Source organism: Ptiloglossa arizonensis, chromosome 9, assembly GCF_051014685.1.
Source record: "Ptiloglossa arizonensis isolate GNS036 chromosome 9, iyPtiAriz1_principal, whole genome shotgun sequence".
Classification (NCBI taxonomy): domain Eukaryota; kingdom Metazoa; phylum Arthropoda; class Insecta; order Hymenoptera; family Colletidae; genus Ptiloglossa; species Ptiloglossa arizonensis.
Window position 1 is genome coordinate 20,763,552 of NC_135056.1, and position 27,085 is coordinate 20,790,636.

General features: G+C 29.6%; 5 protein-coding genes across 13 annotated transcripts; 3 read left to right on the forward strand and 2 right to left on the reverse strand.

The window, feature by feature from the left end:
- Window positions 1-440: 440 nt before the first annotated feature.
- LOC143151166 (FAST kinase domain-containing protein 5, mitochondrial) lies at window positions 441-3,199 on the forward strand. The gene is made up of 7 exons (XM_076320040.1): window positions 441-1,636; window positions 1,704-1,874; window positions 1,945-2,106; window positions 2,203-2,431; window positions 2,525-2,602; window positions 2,688-2,978; window positions 3,068-3,199. Exons 1-7 carry the CDS (start codon window positions 633-635, stop codon window positions 3,170-3,172), a joined length of 2,040 nt encoding a protein of 679 aa, XP_076176155.1. The 5' UTR covers window positions 441-632; the 3' UTR covers window positions 3,173-3,199.
- Window positions 3,200-3,569: 370 nt separating this feature from the next.
- On the reverse strand, window positions 3,570-6,000 carry LOC143151168 (mitochondrial ornithine transporter 1). Of its 4 annotated transcripts, none has more exons than XM_076320044.1 (5): window positions 5,561-5,622; window positions 4,659-4,895; window positions 4,422-4,585; window positions 4,065-4,337; window positions 3,570-3,920 (listed from the first exon to the last, which is right to left on the reverse strand). In XM_076320044.1, exons 1-5 carry the CDS (start codon window positions 5,565-5,567, stop codon window positions 3,738-3,740), a joined length of 864 nt encoding a protein of 287 aa, XP_076176159.1. In that variant the 5' UTR covers window positions 5,568-5,622; the 3' UTR covers window positions 3,570-3,737. The 4 variants fall into 4 exon arrangements, with proteins under 4 accessions (XP_076176159.1, XP_076176158.1, XP_076176161.1 ...); XM_076320043.1 differs by lacking the exon at window positions 5,561-5,622 and adding an exon at window positions 5,285-5,496 and having other exon boundaries at window positions 3,571-3,920; XM_076320046.1 differs by lacking the exon at window positions 5,561-5,622 and adding an exon at window positions 5,961-6,000 and having other exon boundaries at window positions 3,572-3,920.
- Window positions 6,001-6,398: 398 nt separating this feature from the next.
- Window positions 6,399-13,985, forward strand: Hmt4-20 (Histone methyltransferase 4-20). The gene is made up of 10 exons (XM_076320428.1): window positions 6,399-6,435; window positions 6,522-6,657; window positions 7,624-7,857; window positions 7,935-8,100; window positions 8,206-8,376; window positions 8,434-8,562; window positions 8,661-8,850; window positions 8,921-9,332; window positions 9,416-11,218; window positions 11,318-13,985. The coding sequence occupies exons 3-10, from the start codon at window positions 7,643-7,645 to the stop codon at window positions 11,709-11,711; spliced, it is 3,480 nt and encodes a 1,159-aa protein (XP_076176543.1). The 5' UTR covers window positions 6,399-6,435; window positions 6,522-6,657; window positions 7,624-7,642; the 3' UTR covers window positions 11,712-13,985.
- A 3,002-nt stretch (window positions 13,986-16,987) lies between these two features.
- On the forward strand, window positions 16,988-25,264 carry LOC143151008 (uncharacterized). Of its 4 annotated transcripts, none has more exons than XM_076319714.1 (9): window positions 16,988-17,161; window positions 21,370-21,602; window positions 21,693-21,980; window positions 22,435-22,595; window positions 22,675-22,810; window positions 22,881-23,184; window positions 23,253-23,412; window positions 23,502-24,355; window positions 24,441-25,264. In XM_076319714.1, the coding sequence occupies exons 2-9, from the start codon at window positions 21,378-21,380 to the stop codon at window positions 24,527-24,529; spliced, it is 2,217 nt and encodes a 738-aa protein (XP_076175829.1). In that variant the 5' UTR covers window positions 16,988-17,161; window positions 21,370-21,377; the 3' UTR covers window positions 24,530-25,264. The 4 variants fall into 4 exon arrangements, with proteins under 4 accessions (XP_076175829.1, XP_076175828.1, XP_076175826.1 ...); XM_076319713.1 differs by lacking the exon at window positions 16,988-17,161 and adding an exon at window positions 17,180-17,355; XM_076319711.1 differs by lacking the exon at window positions 16,988-17,161 and adding an exon at window positions 20,535-20,667.
- Atpsyno (ATP synthase subunit O, mitochondrial) lies at window positions 22,564-26,643 on the reverse strand. Of its 3 annotated transcripts, XR_012993217.1 has the most exons (6): window positions 26,528-26,643; window positions 26,282-26,326; window positions 25,991-26,101; window positions 25,546-25,914; window positions 23,444-23,575; window positions 23,174-23,303 (listed from the first exon to the last, which is right to left on the reverse strand). XR_012993217.1 is itself a non-coding variant. In XM_076319717.1 (5 exons), the coding sequence occupies exons 1-5, from the start codon at window positions 26,558-26,560 to the stop codon at window positions 23,140-23,142; spliced, it is 579 nt and encodes a 192-aa protein (XP_076175832.1). In that variant the 5' UTR covers window positions 26,561-26,643; the 3' UTR covers window positions 22,564-23,139. The 3 variants fall into 3 exon arrangements, 2 of the variants coding, with proteins under 2 accessions (XP_076175832.1, XP_076175830.1); XM_076319717.1 differs by lacking the exons at window positions 23,174-23,303; window positions 23,444-23,575 and adding an exon at window positions 22,564-23,160; XM_076319715.1 differs by lacking the exons at window positions 23,174-23,303; window positions 23,444-23,575 and having other exon boundaries at window positions 25,369-25,914.
- Window positions 26,644-27,085: the final 442 nt, after the last annotated feature.

Genomic DNA, 27,085 nt, shown 5'->3' on the forward strand with positions numbered 1-27,085 from the left:
TATTAAAAAAAAGCGTAACATTTTGAATCAGACAAGTTCTACAATAAACAGAGTTATACTTATGTCGTTAATAATAACAGACATTCGACTTTACAAATTTACTGTTAGAATTTAGTTGAATCCGCATCTTAAAGAACAGTTCTATAGTAATACCTTATTTAATGAATTAAATACTTTTAACAAAGAATTGTTACTAACTAAATTGTGGTATATACACTTCAAAAGTGAATTTTATGTACGGATACTGCTAATTACCCTACAAGAATTTTATAATATCTCTTCTCTATAGTTTTAATAGAACACACAACTTAACATGTATCTACACACAGGTAATATACACATACATACTGTTTACACGAATAAACCGATTTATTGTCTTTAATAACAAAAACAATATTCATTCATTAATATAAATATAATTATAGAATCAAACTCTTCCCTGCTATGGAAAAGTATATTAAAAATATATAAATAAAGAATTACAATTCATACAACCAGGCTTCTCAGAGTCGTTACTATTCGTTAGCGGTCAATGCCGCAAGTGTGTACAAGTGTAAATAAATTGTACTTCAAAATTAAAAAAACTTTTAAACACATAGTCGGAATCCGTACTTTTTGTACCAATTCAAAGAATGAGTGCTCTCGCAAGAAAAATTTTTGGTTATAGACATGAACACACTAAAATCTTGATTTTGAGGTTACATAAGAAACCAAACTACATGCTGGACATTGATAAGAAGTGGAAGGGAACATTTATTTTATTTAAAAAATTACCAGAAAAGCATTTGTCTCGAAAGCTTTTGTCTCGAAAATCTACAATGATTGCAATTGATAATAACGAAGAAACTGATTTAATGAAATCGAAAATTCTAAGCGAACATAAAATAATGTTCAATTTACTGAAAGAATCTGTACATTACAAAAATACTATTATGAGGCCTACTAATACAAAAGTATTTGTTACTCCTGAAGAAATAGAAATACTGTTCTCTAGATTTAAATCACCAAAAACTGCACTAGATTGTTTTGAAGCCATAAAGAAATTAACATATTATTATTTAAATAATAATAGTCTTAATGATGAAATATGTCATATGGTTTTAAATGCTTCTGTTACTAAACTTTCTGAACTAAATGATCAACAAATCCAGAAATTAATGCAACATTTGATTGTAATAAATGATTCGTTGAAACATTTACCAAGTTATTATTCGTTTATGAAAGAATTGGATGAAGAATGTTTAAAACGATTTTTTGTATTCGATCCTTCACAAATGTTATTAATAAACAGTGTATTTTATCAACTTGAATTATGTAAATCTAATTATATGTGGCGTTCACTCCGAAAGTTGGGTTCTAAGCCCCATAAACTTACATCAAAAAATCTAGTTCAATTCTTTTTTTTTTTAAGTCTGTGCAATGTACCTGACTTACCTATGTTTGATATTCAACATACTTTAGAGGACCATATGAATCATATTATTGGGGATGAAATAGGTATAATTGCAAGGGGCTATTTTATGAATGAAAGACGAATTAGTAATACATTATTGTTGAAAAAAATGCTAATACAAATAGCAAATAGTGTTAAAATTATGCATAACAGTACTATAGGAGCAACTCTGAAAATATTACGGTAGGAAATACCTTATATAAATAAACATTTTTTCTATAGCACTTACACAAACATTTATGTATTTTAGATATAGTAGTCAAAGCCAATGCTGTGATCTGCAGAATCAGTTTTTGTTTCTATTGAAGCATTTACAACCTGAACTAGCACGACTACCATTAGTAACTTTAACGCATATTGCACATACATGTGGATCCATTCGCACATATGATAGAGATTTGATAGATAATATTCTTCGCAGGTAGGTTAAGTTAAAAAAAGTTATTATTAATACCTATAGATAATAAAAATAATGTTTAAATATCATTTAGAATGTTAAACGAAATTAAATTGGCAAGATTAAAAGATATTGAAAGGATTAGTTTTCTTGTGTGTACACTTACACCTTGTGCAGAGTACCAGTCAGAATGTCATGAAATAGTGAATGAACTAATGCAAACTTATCAAAGCTCCAGAATGGAAGAAATTAAGTTGTAAGTTTTTCTTTGCTATATCGAAGTGATATTGTTATATACATTGTAATCATAAACAATATTAAATTATATTGTTGTTTAATGTATCCACTATAGGTATTCAAAATCATTGTTACGGAGTTTAATATTCTTAATACACAAAAATATATATCCAGAAGAATTAATTACACATGTATTAAATCCTGCATTTATAAAACACATACAACAGAATAATATGAATAATTTAACAAATGATATATTGTATTTAAATTGTTCTGTTCAAATAGAGGTTCCTAATTATACAGGTCCATTACTGAATCAAAAATTATATACGTGTCTAATAAAGGTATAATTTAATATATAAAATTAATAATTTAAATTTGGTGTTCAGATAATTAAGTACAGTGATAAAAAAATGAAATCTTTCTTGCTGTTGCAGAAATATTGCAAACATTCTAATGTGCACAATAGACACCCTAATATACTATTACGAAATGAAATTGTATTCTTATGCAAGGTACTTTTTCAAAAACATGCAAAAAGTAAATTTTGTAAGCGACAAAAGAAATTTAAGTTTTAATGCATTGAATTTATTCTAACAGGAAAAACTGGGAATACACCCATATGTTGATCAGATTTTACCTCATTTTAATTCTGACGACATTGTTTTTGGTTTGGATGAACATGACAAATATATCGCAGTTGAACCTATTTTATCAGTAATGCCACATGGTTCAATTAAACGAGTAAATGATAATGATTTAAGAAAAATACAGTGGAAAATATTCATCTTCTTAACCAATAGATTTAACATACAAGGTCGAGATGGTTATATTTCTTATGCCCATACATTGTTTAGGCAATTAAAGAGTATTGGATACACACCAATTCCAGTAATTTCTTAAATTATTTCTTATATATTAATAATGCATTAGTATAGAAATTTTATGCACGATTATTAATCTTATTGATACTTTTACAGATTTGTACAGATAAGTGGGAAAAATTGGTTACAGAAAATGAAAAATGTAATTATTTAAAACAATTAATTTTCTCCAAAGATAATTATGATGTTATAAAAGTGTAGATTTTTTTAAAAATAAAATTATCAAAAAAGTAAGTTCCTGGAAATTTATATTTGCTCTTCTCTCTCAATTTTTCTTATGTTACCAACACCCTTGTACTTAGTATTAATTTATATTTACTTTCTTTTCAATTTTCCTTACCTTATTATCATACTTATACGTATATCTTAAATTTCATAATGTTATTTATGTTATGACTGATAATAATAAATACTTTTTACATAAATTATAACATATGAGAAGTTATGAAAAATTAAAAATGTTTTTGTGCATTGTTAAAATAGACAAGATAAATGTAAAATAAATGCATCATACTAAACCACTAAAAGTAATATGGTAAAGAAAAGAATATTACATCAGTTTTATGTTACATATTTACTAAATATTTCCCAAATATTCTTTTAATACTGAACAAATTTATCATAACTTCTTATATTATTTACAATAAATGAAAATATACATTTATGTAACAAGTATAAATGTACATGCATATGTGTGTGTATAGTTATCAGATAAAGATATTTTTCTATTTCATATAATACACATTAATAAATATAATTTTTTATATCAATATTTTTCCAAGAAGGTATGCATATATTTTTTAGTATATTCATAAGTTACGAATAACGTAGCTGTTGCTGGGATTGTTCTGATTAATGTTGGTTTTAAACCATTGTACAAGGAACCAATACCTTCACTCCTTACAATATCTTTCATGACCACTAGTGCTGGCGTCTTTAGATTTTTTACCTTTAAATATAATTATAATTTAAACGTGAAATTGATCAAATCAGCGTTTCTCATTGTTTAAATTCTTCTTGTAACAAACGTATTAATATATACACCTATATTATTTATTGAAGTATGAACATTCTAATGAATAATAGAACTAACCTGTATTCTACTTTTAATTACATCTGCTGGAAATATTACGAGCCATAAAATAGTACCTCCCACAGCACCAGCTATCATTGTTTTCTGCCATCCAATATTGTCTCTACTTTCATTTGGCTTTGCCAGAAGTTCTCTCGTGATTTCATAACCTCCGAAAAAAAAAAAGTATCCAGGCATTTCGCGTGCTATAGTCGATGATAAACCAGTAAATAGGCCTCTTAGCCCTTGTTCTTTAAGAATTTGATTAGTCAGTCCCCATGGCCCAATTTGTTTCTATGAAATAATAACTTTTTCAATTGCTACATATACTTTTCTGTATTAGATCTTTTGCATTCTTTTTATCTTTTTTCTAATTACCCTAACTGTAGTCAATGATGTCGTTTCACTTTGAACTTCTCTCATTGCTTGTAGCTTACATTTTATAAGCTCTGTTGGGCACAATGTTAATGAAGAGAAAAAGGCAGCAAAAAATCCAGCCCAAGCATTCTGAATTGAAGTTAAATCCTCTACTTTTTCTACACCTATATAATAATATTATCTTTTAAACTAAAAATTGAAATTTAGATTTACAATGTTCTAAGACAATTATATTACCTAAGAAATTAGAAATAATTTTCTGACATCCCCCGTATGCTGCAAAGAGTACTGAATTTTCAGCTACATTAGCAACCACGGCAGGCACAGTTCCTGCATATAAACCACGCATTACTCCATCCGTTTTAAGTGTTTGTAGAAAGCAATTTGACATGCCCTTGTACAAAGAAGGAAATGTTTGCATTTTTACCTTAATGGTATCTAATGGTTGTCCAACATATACAAGTGCTACCCCACCTTAAAACAAATAATGTATCAAATAAAAGTATATAAATTTGTGCATTTACATAAGAATAAATAATCTTTTAATGTATTAAATTAATTATCATTTTTTTCTTTTTTATAACAATGTGAAAATAAATAATTGTCTAACGATATAATAAATAACTGAGTTTCAAATTCTACAGATATAGTAGTTTGTAAAGTAGAAAGTAGAGGTATAATGATATATGAATTACAACTGTGGTTAAATACAAATATTTAAAGATTTTTAATGTTATCTTATTATTGCAATATATTTATTACTTAATTTTTTCTGAAATTATTTCTGAAGTTGTGTGTACATAGATTATACATAGATTAGAAAAACCAACAATACGTTCAATAATATTACGAGACGTAATTACCAAGTGATCCAGCAATAAAATCAATTAAACCGACTTTTAGATTATTCAAACGCTGATTTTGTTTTTCTGTATATTCAAATGTCATTGTTATATTTTTGAATTAATGAACGATTCTTAATCTTTAAACGAAACGATAGGTTAGCATGTGATTCTACTTCAAGTGTTTTACTATCAACTGGTTAGTGTTCGATAAGAAAAAAAAAGAAAAGTTTGTTTGTGATTACAAATCACTAATACTTCGGTTTTATAAGCTTTTATTTATACAATGATAGTCACCACACATTTGGCAGATATCTTATATACATGCACACGCGTTATATATGCAAACATGATTGATAGAGTCACAAATTGTTCATCGATCGATAACAGTCAAGTATTACATATTTAGGCAGAAAATGAAAAAATTATATTTTACTTACTAATATACAAAATTAATTCCTGTAATAATATATTTAATACCTTACTTAAAATTAATATTCTAGTCAATTGTCTTGAATTATGAATTATTGCTACAGTAATTATAATTTTTGTATTATTTGTCTCTACGCCTCTGCATTCGTAATTAGATTTTATAATCTGCACTTCAAAAAGATTTTGAATTTAAAGTTCTTAGAAATTATTAACCTAAAATTTAGGATCCAAATGCAAATAATCTAAATTGAAATATAATAGTTACCATCTAAAGAAAAGAATGAATGATATAACAATCATAAAACAGTCATTTTCAGTGAAATCGTTTTGACGTTATTGTTATTTTACGAGAGAACACTGGAGTATCATATGGTTTCCATGGAAACGCAGTGCTACATCTTTAACATCTTACGTTACTAAATTAATATCTCTATAACTTCAAATCGATTATTATAAAAAAAAAGACGAATAGGAATGCCTCCATCATAATGTATATTGTGTTGAATAAGCAACTAAAATCTAGACATAAAGTATTGTCATTTCTCAATAGCTAATTCACAGATCATCAGAATAAACTTTAAATTCAGAAAGCCTTACAGAAATTTAGGCAGTTTAGTAAATCAGGAAAGTTACTAGATCGAGGTGTTCAAGACATATATGTATGACGTACGCGACATTCTGTAGTTCCAAAACATGGATTTTCTCGGTTACGTTCTCAATTGAATGATTATTGTTTTTTGGTTTGTTTTGACAAAGCAAGCATTGAATTTTATTCGTGTTCCAAGAAAATCGTAGCAATTCTGTGCAATGATTGTTTTCTTTGCAGTACGAAAATAGGGAAAGTGTGTGTGCCTATAGTAGATCTGCCATGATAGATCCGAACGCGTCTTCGTCTTATTCCAAAAAAGTCCGAGATTGTTAGCAAAATGCGTGATTTCTATTGTCAGGAGAGCTTCTTTAAGGTAAGTATACTGTTCGGGAGAGAATTGAACTGTTTGATCATTCTTGAATTCATTAAGAAGAAGGTAAATTCGCTCAGTAAATTGGAGCGCAGCGTGCCTCTAGGAGCGCTCTGGCTCGTCTGCGCCATTAGAGTTCAGAGCATGATCTCCAGATATTTCTAATATATTATCAAAATAGTACGTAACTTTGATGAACAGTCTTTTTTGACACGTTATTTATTATATTTCTGAATCATTTAACATTTTCTTAATATACAAAATACTCTATCGATACGATTGATATGTCAGTACCTCGAAATTTTTAGTACCGCATTCTTCGCAAAGAAATACACTTTTTCAATTACTTTTCTTTATTTCACACTGTGTTTAATATATTTATAATTTATATATTTTCAATTACGTCATATTCAAAATTGATGTATTATTTTCAGAAATTTGTATGTTTTATTTTTCTTAGTGCATCCTGTTCAATTAAACTTTACATGATTTTCATATTTACACTTGTTTTATATTTTAAGTTTACATTTACATCTGCATTAATAATTGAGAATCAAAATTTATAAAATATAAGAAACTTGGTTGGTTTCATATGTTGTACATATTACTATGAATTCTGATTATTTAATTAATTTTAGTTAAGTTTATTGGTTCTTACCAGTGATAGAGACATTTTATCTGTCAATGAGAAATAGGTGATTTTCAAAATTTACTATCTGAAATAACAAAAAGTGATTTCAAAGTTCAATTTCTATAATAGAACGAAAATTGTATTTTTATAAAATCATAAGAAAGTAAAGCAAAGAGTTGATATGTATACAAGGAAATATATGAAAGAATCATTCTTTGTGATTTGGCATGCATAAAATTATATTCATGTGCTTAAATATAAATCTATATATGTTACCTGAGTTTTCATTTATTTAATTTGAATTAACTTTCAATTAATCTTTTATCTTTCTTTTCCAGTAACAGTACGGATTACAGAATGGTGGTGGATTGCTTATCCATTCAAGGCTCAGCAGCTATAGTACGGAAGCAGGAGCGAAGGTTAGGTGGGTCAGTGGGTGCAAAAATGCAACCTAACAATGTTGGTAGTTGCGGGGGCATGACACCCAAGGAACTTTCTGACAATGATGACCTAGCTACTTCTCTCGTGCTAGATCCTTATCTGGGTTTTACCACTCATAAAATGAATATCAGGTAAATATTTAAAAATAATTTTTTTGTTCATAATATAAAATGATATTATGAGATGGAACCTCTATTTTACATTAAAGGTATAGGCCATTGAAAGCAAATAAAGATGAACTTCGTAAAATTATTTGTGAATTTATTCAAACACAAAATTATGAAAAAACATATAAAAAATTAATGGGTGGAGACTGGGGCGCTCGACTCCCACATACAAAATCAAAACAACAACAGATAAATTTGGAGAAACATGTGAGTTATATCTGTAAAGAAGAATATTAATATGTAATGCTCTATAAATTTTTACGTATGTAAATTATTTTTGTTTTTTTTTTGTTTTTTTTTTTGGTTATATAGATATACAGATATTTAAGAGTTTTTGACAAAGACTCTGGATTTGCAATAGAACCTTGCTATAGATATACTCTAGAAGGTCAAAAGGGTGCCAAAATTTGTGCAACTCGAAAATGGTTGAAACATGACAAAATATCTTGTCTTGTTGGGTGTATTGCAGAACTTAGTGAAAAGGTTTGTTTTGCGGTAAAATATACAAAATTGTTTTGTATTTATAAAACAACATTTCAGGAAGAAGCAGCATTACTGCATCCTGGAAAAAATGATTTCTCTGTAATGTTTAGCTGTCGAAAAAATTGTGCACAGCTGTGGTTAGGTCCAGCAGCATACATTAATCATGATTGTAGAGCTAACTGCAAGGTAAATGTATTTAATTTATTTTTAATTTAACTGTAGACATTATGTACATTATGTACGTGCAGTAATAATTTATACTACCTAATTTGTTCAAAATATAGTTTGTGGCAACAGGACGAGATACAGCTTGCGTTAAGGTCCTTCGTGACATTGAAGTGGGGGAAGAAATTACATGCTTTTACGGGGAAGATTTTTTTGGGGATGGTAATTGTTATTGTGAATGTGAAACCTGTGAAAGGAGAGGAACTGGAGCTTTTGCAAATCAAAAGCCAGGAGAAGAACTTTCCTCTGGTACTTTTAAAAATGAATGAATATCAAATAATAAGAATTTAATTTATTTTTAAATTAAAAATTATTGCAGGATATCGTCTAAGGGAAACAGACAATCGTATAAATCGCACGAAACATAGGCAACAGCCATTAAGTCGCAATAAACAACAAGCGGATACCGCTCTTACAGAAAGAAATGCAGTACTTGTTGGTAATGCTGCAATAGCGCCACAAAGTCTTAGTATGAAGGAATTGCGGAGAAAAGGATTAACAAAGTATGATGCGGAATTATTAATTGCACAAGGATGTCGATTCTCTGATATCACTCAGCAACAGCCTATTATAAACAACGGAGAAAACGTCCTACAAACATCTCGACCTCACCCTTCTGCTATTACTAATTCTGTAACAAGAAATTTACGAAATAAACAGCTAAGTAAATTTGACAATAACAATGGTCATCAAAATAATGTCAAAAATAATCAAACTCTAAGAGCCTCCAGGTGAGATTGTATATTTTGTAGTATGAAATGTATATTCTAATTATAAAGTGAAAAGAACATTACATTTTATATTTTATACACAGGCTTCATAAAAGAACAGAAACCAAGAAGAGTAGAGTCTCTGAGAAAACTAGATCTCCTTGTTTAAATGGTTCCATAGTAAAAAATATTGAAATAGAAGATATAAGTCATCGTAAAGAAGATTCTGACAGAGTAGAAGTGGCTGAAGAAGTTATGTATTCTAGACTACACAAGCCTCGTCCCGAGAGCACCTTGGATAAAAAGATTCATAATGTTTGCCATGTTCAAACCCCACATCATGACACATTGGAGCAATCAACTTGTTCTAATTTTCAAAGAGAGTGTTCACCTACATTTGTCAAAGATAACAGAGAATTAGATAACAAATTGACAAACGAAACAGAAGTAACTGATATTACTATACAAGTGAATTCAAATTCAGTAGATAATATTACGGCTTCCGATTCTATAAAAGATCATTATAGTACAAATATCTGTGATTCAGTTCATATAAGTTCCATACCTGAAACTCGTTTAGATCATTTACATGAGGCTAGTAACAAAGAATTAATTTTGCAAGAAAATTGTCAATCAAGAACTTGTCATTACAGTTTATCCTCAATGGAGAATTCTGAAGATATAAAGCATGCATCGGCAATAAAGTTTGGCAGTTGTGTAAAAAAATTTCTAGAATTTGAAAAGCAAGATTCGAACGAAGAGAAAGAAGATAAATATGAACACATGCATGAGGAACATTTTTGTAAAATTGAAGAACAGATGTCTCCAATTCCTGTAAAATCACCTAAAAATTTAAAATTTGCAGATACTGATACAACTATTTCTACATCACTTGATACACAGAAATCTGATAAGGAATGCAAAAGAAGTAACTTCACAAATTCAACTGCATTAGTCAAATATTTGGTAGAAAATGAAGCAAACAAATTTGATACATTTGTCTCAGATTCTGTAAAATCTTCGACTAAGAATGAATTTAGCGATTTAAATTTTGTTAAAGAAAATTTCAACATAGAAAATAACGAGGAGAATGACTTTGAATGTCACGGTACAGTGCTAACTCATCAAAATGATTTAATACTTAAAAACAATGTATACATAGTAAATGTCGCAAATTCTTCTGAAATGCAGTTTGAGAAACCTGAAATTATTGAAACATTGACAACAGATATAGATTCCCGAGTGCAACCATGTAAAGAAAGTAATAAAAACTTCAATATAATGGCGCCTAATAGTTTCAGTGACACTACAGCTCACAATTTTGAAGATAATCACAATTTTATTTTAAAACAACCTGTGCAAGTGAATGAAATGCCAAATACGACGTTAAGATCTCACAAAAGTAGGAAAAAAATTTTAAATGAAAAAAAATCTATAAGCTCTGGTTGGAAAGAGGAATTGGGAACTGTCATAGAACACAAAACAACTGACAATATCATTGCATCTATCTCAAAGACTCGTAGTAAAGTTGGAAAAACAAAAAGCAGATTAACAAGAAATCAAAAAAGAGATCGGCAAAAAATAGCAACTGCCGAAATCGGCGTAGCTGATGATGATTCGGGTATTCAAGGTGATATTTACGAATTTAGTGAAAAAGAAAGTAATTTGGAAGATATTAGAATACCATCAATAATGCGACGAGGTAAGCCAGAAACTCGTCATACATCTGTGCTCGCATCGCATTTAGAAGAAATGCAATACAATGACGAATGCAATAAAGCCGAGCCGCCAGTATTAATTCCGCAAGAGCCATGGCCACCTACTAGTTGTAACCAAAATCAATTGGCAGATTCAGATGGTAGTAGTCAATCAAGAGAGAATTCTGTTGATAGCGAAAGTCTGAAGAGGTAAGTATTTAAAGCGTCATCTGCATGTTTCTATTAAAATACCTATCTTGTACATTAAAAAATACGTATCAATGAATATTAATAACAAATTATTTACAGATTATCAACTTATAATAACGATAGTGCACAAAAGTCAACGGCTCTTTCAGAGTGTCAATGGCAAACGAATAATTCTAATTGTCAAGTTTGCCCAAATACTCCAGAAAGAACCGGTAGATTGAAACTTACACTTCGTATGAAACGTTCGCCAGTTTTAGAAGATATTGTGGAATCAGGAACAAGTCTTAGTGAAGACAGTTACGAACCTGAGTATGAAGTATTACGCGTAGAAGGCGTGGAAAGAAGTAGACGTAAAAAAAAGCATAAAACTCGAGATCGTGAAAGACGGCACAAGAAACGTGATTTAAACCTCGATCCTCCTCCACCACCGATGAAAAGGTTGCGTTTGATTTTTGGCAATGAAACACATACCATTGACTTTCCACATTCTTAACAGCTATAAATAGTAATTTGTGGTTTCATTCAGAACAAATTATAAACACAATTTAGGTATGTGAAAACAGGCCTCCTTGTCCTGTAACATTAATGACTTTTTAGAGGTCTCACAAAAGTAGGAAAAGACTTGTAAGTGATAAATGCTGTCATAAGACTCAATATAGAGTCTTGAGGATAAAATTAGTATCTTCTGTTACTGTGTTATTCTTCATTGTTTAAATTTTTCCTTGCCTTTTATTCTTCTAACAACGAATAAGTAAAGGCCTAGTAAAGTTTTTCTCAAAGAAAAAAGCAAAAAAATAATGTTTCGATGAATTTTGAAAGAAAGAAGTGATATTCGTTGATTTATTTACTGTTCAAAAATTTTATATAGTTCTATCTGAAATAGAATACACAATCATTTTGGTTCATTGCTCATACATAATTAAAGTAGCATCTTACATTATCTCTCGGTAATTTGCTTTTCCATTAATATTTGTGTATATATAATTTTGATAGAAGAGACTGGCTTCAAAACCTATGGTCTTTCAAAATCATTTTATTTTCAAATTAATAAACTTATTTCACTAAACAATTTTTTACTAATAAAATATTTATATCATACACAAAATTTACATATAATAGGATAATGAATAAATTCAGACGTTGATGATGATCCTTCCTATTGTTAAAAATTAGGAAGGAAAATACTGAGTTGAGCTATTTCTAAGCACTATTTCCGTAGATAAAGAGGACAAAGGAGGAAAATCCATGCTCTTATACTATGTATAATAATAGTTATTATTATAATAATTAAATAATAATGATAATAATTAAATTAGCTAAATACTAGGTAGCACATATTAATTGCTGTTCTCAGAATGCGTGATCGATATCATGAAAACATTGTAAATACTGCTTATATATACATATATTATATATATGCTTGTATGTATATGTGTGTATATATGCATGCATGCATGCTTTATTTCATCCATGATCCATGCATATGTATGTACTTATACGAAAAATTCATTACTGTATTCTGTACTTCGATGTATTACAATGCCTTGATTCGGGTGAACGTTAAGTACATGCGTTGCACGTAAATGTCATTGCGTATCGAATACACCGTTTACGAATATAGTAACGGAATAATCTTCATTTAGCGAATCAAGTTAAAGGGGATTAGTTAAAATAAAAAATAAGAGGAAATAAGTAATTATCTGTTTAACGTGGTTTCTCATGTCGAATTCGAGGAACGGAATTTTATGTTAACAGTTTTTTATGTGTAGAAATATCGTTTCAGTTATGGAACGAATCGAATCGTTGAGGCTTAAAGCTCACTTAGAGGAGTTGTGCGATTTTACAAGTATTTAGATCTGAGAAGTTCAGTAGGACAATTTTGTATACATTTTGTTTCTCTTTTTTTTTTTTCAAAAGGTTATCTTCCGTGCCGTACTTTTAAACCTTCATACTTTTCCAGCAAAGTAGTTATCAGTTTTACAAATCTTACGCGTTTAATGTGAATTTTTACTTTAAGAACATTGTAACAAGAAAACCATTATTTATTTTGCATGATTAATTGGATTTGTATATTGAAACCATGATAAAAAGAATATATATCAGGTCAACTATTAAGTTGCAATAGTCATTCAAATTCATATTTCTAGTAACAAGTTTTATGACTATATTAGAATATACAACGGTAAAATTTTCAGGAGACATAAATTTAGTAAAGTTTTTAATCCTCATTTTAATTTATCGCCTTTTGAAGTGCATTTCAACTTTGGATGCAAGTCGAAGTTCATCATTAAATAATATGTAAAACGTTAAATAAAAATTATACAAGTCCAGAATATACAACTAGTCAAATTCAGCTCTATTAACATGTTAAAATCCAAATGTAAAATTACTGTTTTATTCTCGTGTACTATACATCTTAAGGCTAGTCATGAATATTAATGCTAAAAATACTTTTCATAATTCCATATGTCAGTGGTAGCAATTAAAAGGCAAAGTTCCATCAAAGAAAATACTGAACATTGATTATGTATTGAGCTGAAATACACTTTAAATAAGATGACTATAGCTGAGGATAAAACAACGTTTCAGTGAAGTAAACAATCAAAATTAATTATGTCTCATTTGTTCATATGGTATAACGTTTCCTTTATATATCTATTATTAAATTTTCATCTAGCAAAATACGATCGCGGCCGTCAAAACGTGTCACGAACAAACTGCTGTATATTTGTATTAAATATATGTATATCTCTCTCTCTCTCTCTTTCGTCCTGTGTTTATCAATAAGATGTACGCGTGACAAGAACAAAAATCATAGCTTTCGAAAAATTGATCAAAAGGATGGAGCAGGTGGAGAAATCAGTATTAGATCAATTAAAGGAACATTTAAGGGGAAACCAACTATGTTCATAAACTCGAGTTCAAAATTAAATTACTATCGAATTAATTAACGATAATTATTCCTCCATTGCGCAATAGAGCATTTAAATAACGTTAAGGGCGTTCTGTAATTTAACTTAATCATTATATGAAATAGGATGTAATATTTTCTTGACAGTATGTCCGTTAATCGATCTATAACATTCTATAAGATTTGTGATAAAACTATTGTATTATTCTATTAACTATTCTTGTTCTGACGTAGCGCCATCATAGTCACCGTTTTTTCTCTAAGATTTTAGCGAGTTGTCGAACACCAAGAGCATTGACCGAATTATTAAAACCAACATGTACTTCTAGATTTGTAAAATAACAAGGTCTGCCTACTGCAAACAAAAGTAAAATTGTTTCTTAGAAATTCAGTCCACGAGTTATTAAAATTGGATTCTTCGTCTTCTAGGATGAAAGAATTTGGATTCAGATCGATCCGAATATTTCATTAATGCGTGTATAAAGAAATCGTAGTGCATACCTTCAATGTAGTAATGTGTAATTTTTACTAGGAAAATTAATGGGATATCAATGCGCCACGAACTGTGACAAAATGTTCTCGCCAAAATTTTAGCGATGATTATTTAAATGCGTATATTTTTGGGGTGGGTGGGTAGGGCAAGAGTTAGGAGAATTGTATCGAAAGGGGAACTGATGTGCGATTGTGACTCGTTAAAACGAATTTGAGTGCTCATCTATAATAAAACCAGCGCACTTTCAACTATGCTAGCGGAGAGAATGCAAAAGATTTTGAATGATGATAGATTGAAATGCGTTTTCAACTCTAAAAAGTTTTTATGTTTTTGTATGTGCATCTACACATCGCGCGTACATGGCATGTATAATGTATGTACGCATATCTATATCCTACTGCATACGCGTGCGCGCATCCGTGCGCGCGCATACGCATACACACACACACACGCGCGCGCGCGCAACACAAAGTCATTACGTAAGAATGGAGTTTTTACTTTTGCTTAGTCTGAAAGTATATTTTGCTTTCCGTTATCGGGCAGCTTTCCTCTCACTGCCATTATAAAATTGTTAGTTTTCTCATTAAATTTAATGCTCGTCGTTCTTATATTAATAAATACAAAGTTCAAGAATACAAAGTGCAATGTTACAGTAGTTATTATAAGGAACACTTGCGTAAATGACGAGAAGTAATTTTAATTGCAAATTAAATCGTAAGACTTAGTTTCGATAATTTAAAGAACTTACAGTTTTGACGTATGCTGTAACTGTATTATCATTATTATTATTGTACTGTCTTTGTTGATCAAAAAACAACAGTGTATATTATCATTATTATTTTCTACGAATTAAGGAATAATAATAAATGAATTGCATAACCCATTTTTATGTATAGATTTATTGCTTGTAATTTTGTACGTGGACGGCAATACAGTAAATTTTATTAGGTACATAAACAAATTCACGATACACGCGTAAATTTATGTATATGAACTATTCGTATAATTGCAGTAAAGTACTGCACTAATGTGCAAATTAAATATCGAAAACAATATAGTTTTAGATATAGTTTTTGTTTATGAGTCTTACACAATGAAAATTTCAAGTTTTCTGTATAACATCATTCTCTTGGTAGGAAATATATATACATATATATCTGTATATGATATCTCGTTTGTGATCTATACATATATATTATATGTATATTATACAGAAAACTTCAAAATGTATAAAATAAGTATTGTAATATGCAATGATGTAATATGTAATATGAAATCATCTGATCTTAAATTTGCTTAGGATACCTCATTTGTGATATAATCGTCTCAAACCTAATATGTACATATTTACTTTTTTATCCCTGCTCTTGCCATATTTCAGAGGATGACAAATACTGTAACCACCTAGCGGTGACAAATACTAACTATAGTGAACTCCTTAAGATATGCAACCCGCTGTACTTTCTTGTCAAGCTTACAATCATTTACATTTCCTTGATCCGTTTCAAATATATGTAATATTAAAGATTTAGAATCTCCCTATGAATTACAATTAAAAATTGTTTTCATTAATGTTATTTCGTTTGTTGCAACCACTTGTAATAATATTACGCAATAATATTTTTTAGTTACTACGTTTGATGTTGAGACCAACTCACTCATTGCAGAAAATGAATTTTCCGATCTTCAATGTTGAATATCCTGTAAACTATTAGTTATTCAAAAACCACATATTTTCAGCTTCAGTTTTTTAAGTTCTGTTACTCTACAAAATTTCATTAGAATTTGTACCTGGGAACCTATCTTTGGAAATGGAAAATTACAGAATTATATTATATTATTTTATGAGATCCTCAAAGAGAATAAATTATGAATTAAAAACTGCTAGAATTTGTGATTAAAAATTATAGCTACAATATTTTCTTCACAGAAGCAATTATGTTGCTTTCAGCGCTTAGCAGTAGGACACTTTCATGCGTTCACACAATCATCTCTATTGCGACATACATCTAATCAAATGTGTATATGTATAAAAAAATGTATGTTCTGGGAGATAGTGTTGTACAAAAAACCTTAATTTAACTAACATTTGTAGAAAGAGATATTCGATAGAAAGAAATTTCTAATATTTTCACTTTATATGTTTTATTATTTTTCATTTGTGAAAAATATTTTTTGTAAATTTTTTAAATATTAATGTGCTTTGTACGTTAATTTTTATATTCTGTTTGCAACTAATCAAATTATGATGCATTTCTTTTATAACATTAATTGTAAAAACAATATCTATAAAGTCACCAATTTTTCTTGAAATACTACTTTTATGTATTCTATTCATGATGTGGTTTATGGTAATGAAAGACGTGCACGTACCTACTAAAGTATGTAACATTGTTGCAGATTATCAAAGTATCAAATAATATTGGAATTATTATAATAATGTTTAGTGAATGATTATTATTTTATACAGAATGATAAAAAAGATATAATTTAATAATACTGTAACACTTACTACGAATCACATTAAGTTACTAAGAAGGTAATTTAATATACATTACAATTTGTCGTGATCATATTGTAAATTAGTTATTTCACTGTGGAGAACTGGGTTAGGAGGCAAGAAGGTGTGTGGATGACATGAAAGTGAAGCACGTATAAAAGTGTATTGTATCGAATATTAAAGAATAAGAGTGTATTGTAGGTGATACTATTAGAAGCGGCCCAAAACAAAGGGTAAGAGAAAGTAAGGGTTGTGGAAAAAATTCTGTGGAAGGTAGTCAATGATAAAAATTTGGTTCGGAAGATGGGTTTGAGGTTAAAATGAGGTTAGGAAATGGATAATGAAGGGCAAACGTCAGAACAGAAAAGTTTGGAAAGGGAAAAAGCGATCGGTAAGATAGGGACAGTGGGAAGAGCACCATTAAAAATGAAAAAGACTAAAAGGGAGACGTCCGGTAAATATGAAGGTCTTGAAATTCGGGACGGAGAAAAAATGATGAATGATTTTTTTTTATTAAAATTAGGAAAAAAATCAGAGTACAAGAGAAATAGAAAAGATAATATAGAAGGCAGGACATTAAAAAATGTGTAGAAACGGTGAGAGAAAGGAAATGAAACTGAAATTGCAAATGCAAGCAACGAAAAAGTCATAAAAGTACAAATTGGATTAGTTAAAAGAAATAAAAGATATGGAAGTTGCTTGAATAATTTGAAGTAATAATAATAGTATTGCAGAAAAAATCAAAGAGATTAAGAAAAAAATGAGAGAGAAGGAAATGGCATAGAAAAAAATTATGGAGTAGACAACAAACTAGAAGAGGCAACAGAAATGAAAGAGAGTAGTAGTTGCATTAATAAAGAATATAAAATAAATGGTAAATAGAATCATGAAAGAGCAATGGGGAAAAATAGAAAAACAAGAAAGATTATAAAACAACAGTATAAAGTTGCCAGTAAGATTTATATTGATATAATGTGTAGGAACAAGTGGAAAATTTTCTTGCGGAGTTAAAACTAAAAAGCAGGATAGCTTAGGCAAAAGAAATAAACAAAGATGAAAAACTACTTATAATAGCAAGGTTGAAATATTGGAAAAAGAAGGAAGAAGTGATTAAGCATAAATTAAATTTTTATTGTTAAAAGGGAAAAGAAAAAAGGATAAAGAAGATAGTGGAATGTCAAAAAATAAAAGTAGATGGGAAATGGAAAAAGAAAACAACTGGGACAAAAAGGAAACAGGTTTTCCAGTAAGAATTTGATCAAACAATATGAAAAAATATGGGAGTGAGGAAGAAATAATGAAAGGAGAAATGTTATTTTAAAATAAGCAGATCTGCTGAGCAAAGATATGGATTTTTGGAACTTTATTCATGGGTTTAAATTTGTGGAATTGGTAGAAGCTAAACTTAAATTAAAGAAAAAGATTGGGACAAGATAAAAAATAAATTACCGAGCAATTTCAAATGAAAATGTCAATATCTAAAGGAGAAGGAAAGAGAAAGGACTTTGAGATTTATGATTATAGAAGTTAAGAGACATTGGTAGACAGATGAGGAAGATGTTGAATTAGAAGGTATAGTGAGGAGATAGGTAAGGGTAGACAAGGACAAATGAAGCATATGGTCCTTTTACTACAGAAATAATATGTAAAAGATAATCAGAAAGTTAAATGAGGTAATTGAAGAGTTGAAAGAAGAAATTTTAGCAATTGAGGGTGATATGAAGTGCAGAAACTAGGGATAAAGGAGATATGTATGTGAGGAAAATAACAAAATAAAACAATGAACATTGAGAGAGATCATCTAATAGAGTTTCTGGAATGGAAATTTTCTTACAGTTGACAAAGAAGATTGCACATATGTGGTACGTAGGGGAGTAACAGTGATTAGCTGTGCGTTAATGGATACTGCAGTATTAAAACGTGTTAATACATTTGAGGTACTGGACAGGTTGGACTCAGATCATCAACTTATTTGCATTGCTTGCAAAAAGACAGAAGTTAGAAAAAAAAAGAAGGAAAATGATTTACAAGAAAGGAAATTTGGTACTGAAAAAGGGACATCGTATTTGTTCAAAGAAAAAATAAGCAGAATATAATATCAAGAAAGAGTAGAAGAGAGCTGAACTAAAGGATACAATGAAGGAATGTCTAATAAAAACTTGTTATAGTCGAGGAAAGGAAGATTAGTTATGGGTTCTGGTAGGATAAGTAGTGTGGAAAAAGAAAAAGGAAAGTGCAAAAATTATATAAGAAGTGGAAAAAAGAAAGAGACAAAGGAAAGAATATTCAAAAGGAAACTTAGAAAAATAATTGGAAAGGATGATATATCAGAAGAGATATAGCAGTATTGTCAATGTATAACAAGAAAAAAATCAAATAAAAAGGCATGTGGAAAAGTAAGAATTTCCAAAATATTAGAGAAAATATGTCATAGTATCAATACATAAAAAAAGTGAGCTAAAGGACATCAAGGGCTATCAGGGAATATACTTGCTGAGATAACTTACAAGGTACATACAGTAATACTAAACAAAAGAATAAAGGAGGATATAGAAGAGAAGGATGGAAAGAGAGATGACTAAAAAAGGAGTCAAATTATATGCATTATTTATCTATCTTAAAGCAGTATTCAACATGGTGGCAAGAGAATATGTTTAGAAAATTATGAAAGAAATGGAAAACATAGTTAAGATAATGAAGAAAAAATTGGACAGTGAAGAAATAAAACAAGAGTACCCAATGAGGCTAACACTACTTACAATTTTTATATTAGACATGAAGGAAATGTTAAGAAAAGGTCAAGCGAAAAATATACTGGTTCGCAAAGAAAAGGTATGGCTACTGGTATATGTTGACAGCATTATTCTGATGGTGGACAGAGTAAAAGAAAGAAAGAAAATGATAATGATACTGGAAAAGTATTTGATCAATAAGAAACTATTTCTGAATATTGAGAAATATGAAATAATGGTTCTTGAGAAAGGAGATAAGAAAGAAAAAGAAAAAGAAGGCGGATGAACAGGAGAAAAAATAAAAATAGTCAAAGAATTTGAATACCTTGGAGTGAAATTAGAAAAAGAATGGAGAATGTCCAACCATATTAGAGAAAGAGTAAAAAAGGCAAATGTAGTGCTCCACTAGATGTGAGTAGGTACAGAAAAATGGTTCAAGAAAGAATTTGGTAGAAAAGTGTCTGGATTGCTTACTAGCAAGGGTTTTATTGCACAAGCTAGAAATGTTTAAGTGGAAAGAGAGAGTTAGTTGGAAACAATTGAAATATTTGAGATCGTGCCTTGACCTGGATTTTTCTATCTCAAGATACATAATAATGAAGAAAACAAAAAGAGAAAAAACTAGAATATAATTGGGGATAAAGGTGCTAAAATTTGAAAGAGCAGCAAGGTATTTAGGAGGTAAGGTATTGATCAAGAAATGTCTGAAAGAAAAAGAACAAAGAGAAGAGTCAAGGAGCGTCCAAGAGAGAGAAGAATACTTAAGGAGAAATGGATACAGCCAAGCAGGAATTGATGAACTAAGAAGGCAAGGTAGGGACACAATAGGAGTGCTAGCAGTTAGAGATAGAGAAGTACAAAAACAATACAGTGATATGACCAGAGTATTTAGCAAGACAGAGTAGAGGAGATAGACAAAAGCTAATAGCAAGTGTGAGGTGCAGGAATCTGAAAGAGGGAAATGAATATTGGTTAAGAGAATCATATAGAAAGTTAGAATGAGATATATTAGAGCATTTAATTGAGGATTGCCCAGTATTGGCAAGAAGCAAGGTAAGAGAGAAAATGATAGTTGAAAGCAAAGCGGACAAAATAATAGAAGGTTGATAGGGACCAAAAATAGGCTACATTAGAGGATACTTTATTTTATTTTACTTTATTTGAGGTTTCTTATCTATTTTGTGTTATTTATTTATAAGAAAGTGTTAGAGATAAGTACTGTGTATGAATGAATTAAAAGTAGAGATTTGGAGTAAGACAATAGCTAATTGTAAATTAAGTCCATTTTTTACTTGTAAAACTTAAATTAACAAATCTAATACTAATTATTTTATGTACGTTACAATATTGATAGTATTATATGACTGATCCATAGTTTGTCATCGATTTTAAAAATTTATTTATAAATTATTTATATTCTACTCTTTCTGTAAGTTGTTATCAAGTACATTACATTTAATGTAATTTTTCAATATGCTTAATATAAATAATAAAATAATAAAATTGTTAATCTAGTTCTTACAATGACAACACCAATGTGCGAAGATGGTGGCCCTCTGAGAGAATGGGCTCCCCTTGCTACACTTCTTCAACAGATACCTGCTAAGATTCAAAATGGATTATTTACGCATAATATTAATTTTACTTGTATCGATGCAGTACCTGAATTTATAGCTATTGGAACAAATCATGGTTTAGTATATTGGTTTAACAGAGAGAAACAAGATTTACAAAAACTTCGATGCAAGGTAGTCTGCAAAATGTATTTTTAATAAATTAAACATTTTATGCCTAGATAATAGGCATATATATGCATAAGATAATGTTCATTTTTTCAGAATGTAAATTCAAAGATCACATGTATTCAAGTAATATCTACTGTGGACTACATGGTAGCTACTGGTAACGAACATGGAGATGTAACTGTGTTTCAAATACCAAAAAATCCACCAGATTCATTACCAGATACCTTAAAGCCAAAGCAAAAGAAACAGGTAGAACGATATAGTATTAGTGGTCTGCATAATAGTGCAGTGACAACAATTGAATGGTCCAAGAATGGTATGAAATTATTTAGCGGAGATCAAGATGGTTTAGTAGTATTGACTGAAATTGATTTTTATATGGTATGTAATAGAAGATTATTGCGGGGCTATTTCGTTATTAATATAGTCTGACGCGTGATGGAAAATAGATTAGTTTTCCCATGTGATGTTGAACATTTTGTCTCCGTGGTCCGTAACCCACACGAGAAAAGAATAATTTATACAACGTACGTCGTACGGTTCTCGCCACGGGTTTAACTGAGTAAAGCGTTTTTAATATCTTTCTTTATACACTGTTTTACAATGCCGTTTTTGCCTTGCCGAAAAATATCATTCGTCTTTCCAAAATCTTTTACACGTTTCTTCGCCTTTCTTTTGTCTTCTTCGCTGACCACGTCGGAAAACAAGAGTATCTTTAGTTTTTAAATGAACCCAGTTACCGGCGTGATGTCGGTAACTAAATTCTTACCGCTACAAGATAAATATCTTTATATACAAATTTTTATAATATATTCCTATTATAAATTTTTAATAGCATTTGTCAAAGTCATCGGAATTATTAAATGAGAAGTATGCAATAGTACAGTTAAATTATCAACAAGGTTTATTATTAGTTTCAACAACACTGCGTACAATACTGGTGAACATAAACGAGAATGGAAAAGTAACACAAGTTGGTCAAAAAGAACGTAAAATGTTAGTATTTCAATTGTAACGAGTAAATTGTTATAATGTTATATAAAAAAAAGGTTCTACTAATAATTAAATATTTCAGATTAGAAAAACTAGGAGCTATATTTGGCGGTCGACAAAATTATGCACAAGAATCAGTAATCTATGCTAGCAGGCCTGGCCTACGTTTATGGCAAGCTGACAAAACTGGAACTGTATTGAAAACACTTATCTTTAAGGTTTGTTAAAAAGTATGTTATTGTTTAAAAATTTTTTCTATTAATTCTTGCAATGAAATATATTTTTAAGGATGCTATTCGATCTGGTTATACAGAAGTAGAACTTTTAAATCCAGCACCAAAGAGTTCTAAAAAAAATCGCAGGGAACCTACATTTGGTGTTATTTTACCTTTTTGTGAAGATTTATTAATCACATACAGTGATGATATTGTATATATAGTAAATCCGCAAACTATTGCTATAACGTCTATTGTAACAGATTTGCGTCGTGTTACCGATGTAGCCTGCACTAAAGATGAAATATTTATTTTGGAAGGAGAAAGAAACATCATACGCATTGCACATTATCCTGAAATTAATATGTTTTCATCTGGTAAATATTATTTCTTAATATTATCATTATTTTTTCATTTAATGTTTTATGAACGATTCAACTTTTAGAAGCAACAAACACATTGGATCCACTGTCGTCGTTTGCAGAAATCAGTAAACCTGTTACAAATGGTATATTAGAATTAACTTCTAAATTAAAAGAAAGTGTAATAGTACCGGCTATTCCTTTTCATAAAATTAATCCAACAAACATCATTCAGTCTGTAGGGTAAGGTGTAAAACTAAAAAGTTTTATTTACCTTTTGTTAGTATATGTAACATGTAAACTATTTATTGAAATGAAATATTGCGTTTCAGCATTGTACCAATTCTTACTGCTGATACTGATGCTACTTCAATTGTTCATGCTGAAGAAGCTGTGGAAGTACCACCTGTAAATTTAAATACTTCACTGTTAACAGACAGCAGCAGAATGACAGAACATAATGAGGCTTCTAAAAGAAAAAGTATTGAACAGAATGACAAATACAATGATAGAAGACAAATATTTCAAAAAATTAGTCAACAAGAATTTGAAGATGTTGTTTTCACCCCAAAAAGAAAACTTAAAAGATCACGTAATAGAGTAATGAATGGAAATGAAAATTGTTCATCGTTTTCTGAAGTTGTTGAAGATTTGTCTGTCCTGAATAAGGATAAAATAAACGCTAACGACGCGAAGACCACTCATTCTTCTTTATTAACGTTAAGTGTCGATGACGAGTTTGTATTGAAAACTGAAAGAAATCTTGAATCGATTCAGCGTGATGTAGAAAATAAAGAAAAACTTTTAGCTGACGTTTTAGATTTCGATTTATCAAAATATATGACAAGCAGTAAAATTACTACTTCTAATTCAAATGTATCTCAGTGTATCGAAACAATTACATATATTGACTGTAAGATAGATTCCAATAATTCTTTGACAGTAGAGAGAAATAATGAACCAGATGAATATAATAATCATAGCGACCATACAGAAACTGAATCTGGAGACGAGGACGTTAGTTATCAAACAGAGTTAAAAAAGTTAGAAGATTTAGGTGAATTCAGGAAGAAACTTCTTCAAGATAAATTAAGCGATCCTTTGTTACACAGTAATTACGTTGATATTAGAAAACAGTTGAACACAACAGATCGAGAAAGGCATGATTTAGAAATTCAATTCCATAGTAAGTATATCTAAATTAATTATTGACGTAAGTTTAAATTTTTGTGATACATATTAAAAACATTTCAACATTTTCACATTTTTAGTTTTGTCAATAGAGTCTATGACACCGCCTGTATCCGAAGAAGAAGATTGGGTCTTCGTAAAAAATGATATACCTTCAGTTGGCATGTAAGATTGTATCGAAAAAGCAAACTATTTTGTGCGCGCATTATTTCAATTTTAATTAGTAGTTTATAAATGGTAAAATTTTCAAATTCGCATAAAAAATACTTGGTAAAAATGTACAACAATTTACGTGCAACACAAAAAGGTCTCGTACGAAAATATGTTTAATGAATGAAGTTTATTTTATGATTAATGATAGGCTCTTTTATGTGAAACTTCAAAATGTATTGTAACAAAATGCCGTCTAGTATTATTTTAGCGTAACTCGTACTATTTCAAGTATAAGTGAGAAAAACTTATAAAATGTCCAATGAATACTAGTTGTTAAAATGAATATGCATAATATTTTTTTGTAACTTTTAAATATTGTGAAGTTAGTTTGTACGTAGGTCATATTATTTTATTAAAATTATATTTATATTTTTAATATTTTAAATCATGTATTTTTTAAAATTTAAATATGCTTTTTAAATTTATTATTATGAAGTATTATATGTACGTTATTACATATTGTAAAATATTATATACATTACTTTGTAAAGTCTTCTGCTCTGTCATTCATTCGCTGCAGTAAATAACAGAACACCCGTAAGACAGAAGACTGTTTAATTATAGATTGTTGTAATCTCCCAAACAGACGACTTATAATTAGATAATATTGTATTAGGAAAGATGAATCTATGTAAATTTGGAAATTATGAAACAAATCTGAAAAGTAAACTATGCACAATTTCAAATAACAAAAAAATAAGATTACTTTCTTAATTTTTATTTTCACAGAAAACAAGCAAAAATAGTTTCTGTATATAATGATCTGATAAAATGAGTGAGACATATTAACAGGAATAATTGGATATGGAATAATTTATTATTTTACGATGTACATTTTATTCGTGAATGCCTAGACGAGTACTTTCTCACTTTACTGAATATTATAAAAAGTGATCACGCTGCTTCGTTAATAATCTCACTATATTTCTTAATTTTAGTAGCGACACTCATATCTATATATTTATCACCTACCGATACAATCATTCCACCAATAACGGTAGGATCGACTTTTGTGGTAAGTAGAATACTTTGTCCTTGAGTTAAGAATCCCTTTAAAGCTTTTTCGAGTCTGGATTTTGTATCGGCATCAAGTGGTTTTGCAGTAATTACTTCGCAAACAACCTCACCTCTTGTAGCAGCCATTAATAATTTGAATGTATTGATTACAGCATTTACATGTTGAAGTCGACCATTTTCTCCAAGCAAGGCTAACATGTTTGTAGTTTCCTTACTGAGACCAATTTTTCCACTGATGGTTTTAAGTGCTTCTGCCTTATCTTTTCGCTTTATGGCAGGATTCTTCACAAATTCATTCAGCTTTTGGTCTTTTTTCAGTATGTCCTAATATAACACAAATTTTTATTCATTGCAAATACGAGTAAGTACAATACCATGATTTAAATTATATTGTACATACTTGGAATTTGAGAAGATCTTTTTCAACATTATTCAATGATTTTTGCTTCGAGGCTGCTGAATAAAGTGCTGCAGCATATCGTCCTTCTACTCCAAACACTTGGATCGGAGGCTAACGAAACACAAAAATGTTATTTTTATTAAACAAAGTTAAATTATTAAAGAAAAATAAATGGTTAAAAATTTGTCGTTTATAACAATATATTATTATTCGATGAATTAAAGAATGCAAATTAAAAGTTTTGCTTTAAGTTATATAATTTTACATTAAATATATTTTCGAAATATGTACCTTAACCATTTGCTGAATAGCAGAGCTGCAAGAGAATGATCGAACCTAGAACAAAGAAGTATAATCTATTATTTGTGCAATACTTTTTAACGAACCTATCAATGTTTTCATACTATCAATGTAGCAAATAGGTTGTCACAAAAATTTGTTCTATTGCCAGAAAATTTATATTGTCAAGTCATATATTATTTGAATACTGTTATAATTTATTACAACGATAATAAATTATAAATTGTAACAACTTACAATTACTCTGCCGAAGGACATCGTTACATACATTCGATAAAACTTTATCCAAACCCTAGAACGACAAATGTGGTTCTATATGTTCACCATTATATAACACGAGCTTTGATAGCTCGTGTAGTAAACTCGGCACAATATTCTGCTTTTGATATTAAAAGCGACATCTCTAGAGAGAGCACAATACTTATAATCGACTACAATTTACTATTGGGTTCACAGGAATCATGTTAAGTAAAATGCTGTTCACATTTCAATATCGTGCGATTTAATAATATTAGGCATTATTATGAAATTATTAAAATTTACCAATTTATATTTACCAAACTATAGATGAATAAACCGAACTATATCTGTCAATGTGATACTATAGACGAGGTATCGAGTAGCTTCAGATCATATAGGAGATGGATGAGTGGAACCGACGAATGATCAGTTCCATGGATTCGGACAAAGAGGGGAAAATTACCAAGTCTCGTTTCCATAATTCTTTACGGTATAAACTATGTTACGTAGAAAACTTTTGTAATGTACAAGACTGTATGAAACTTTTTATATTTT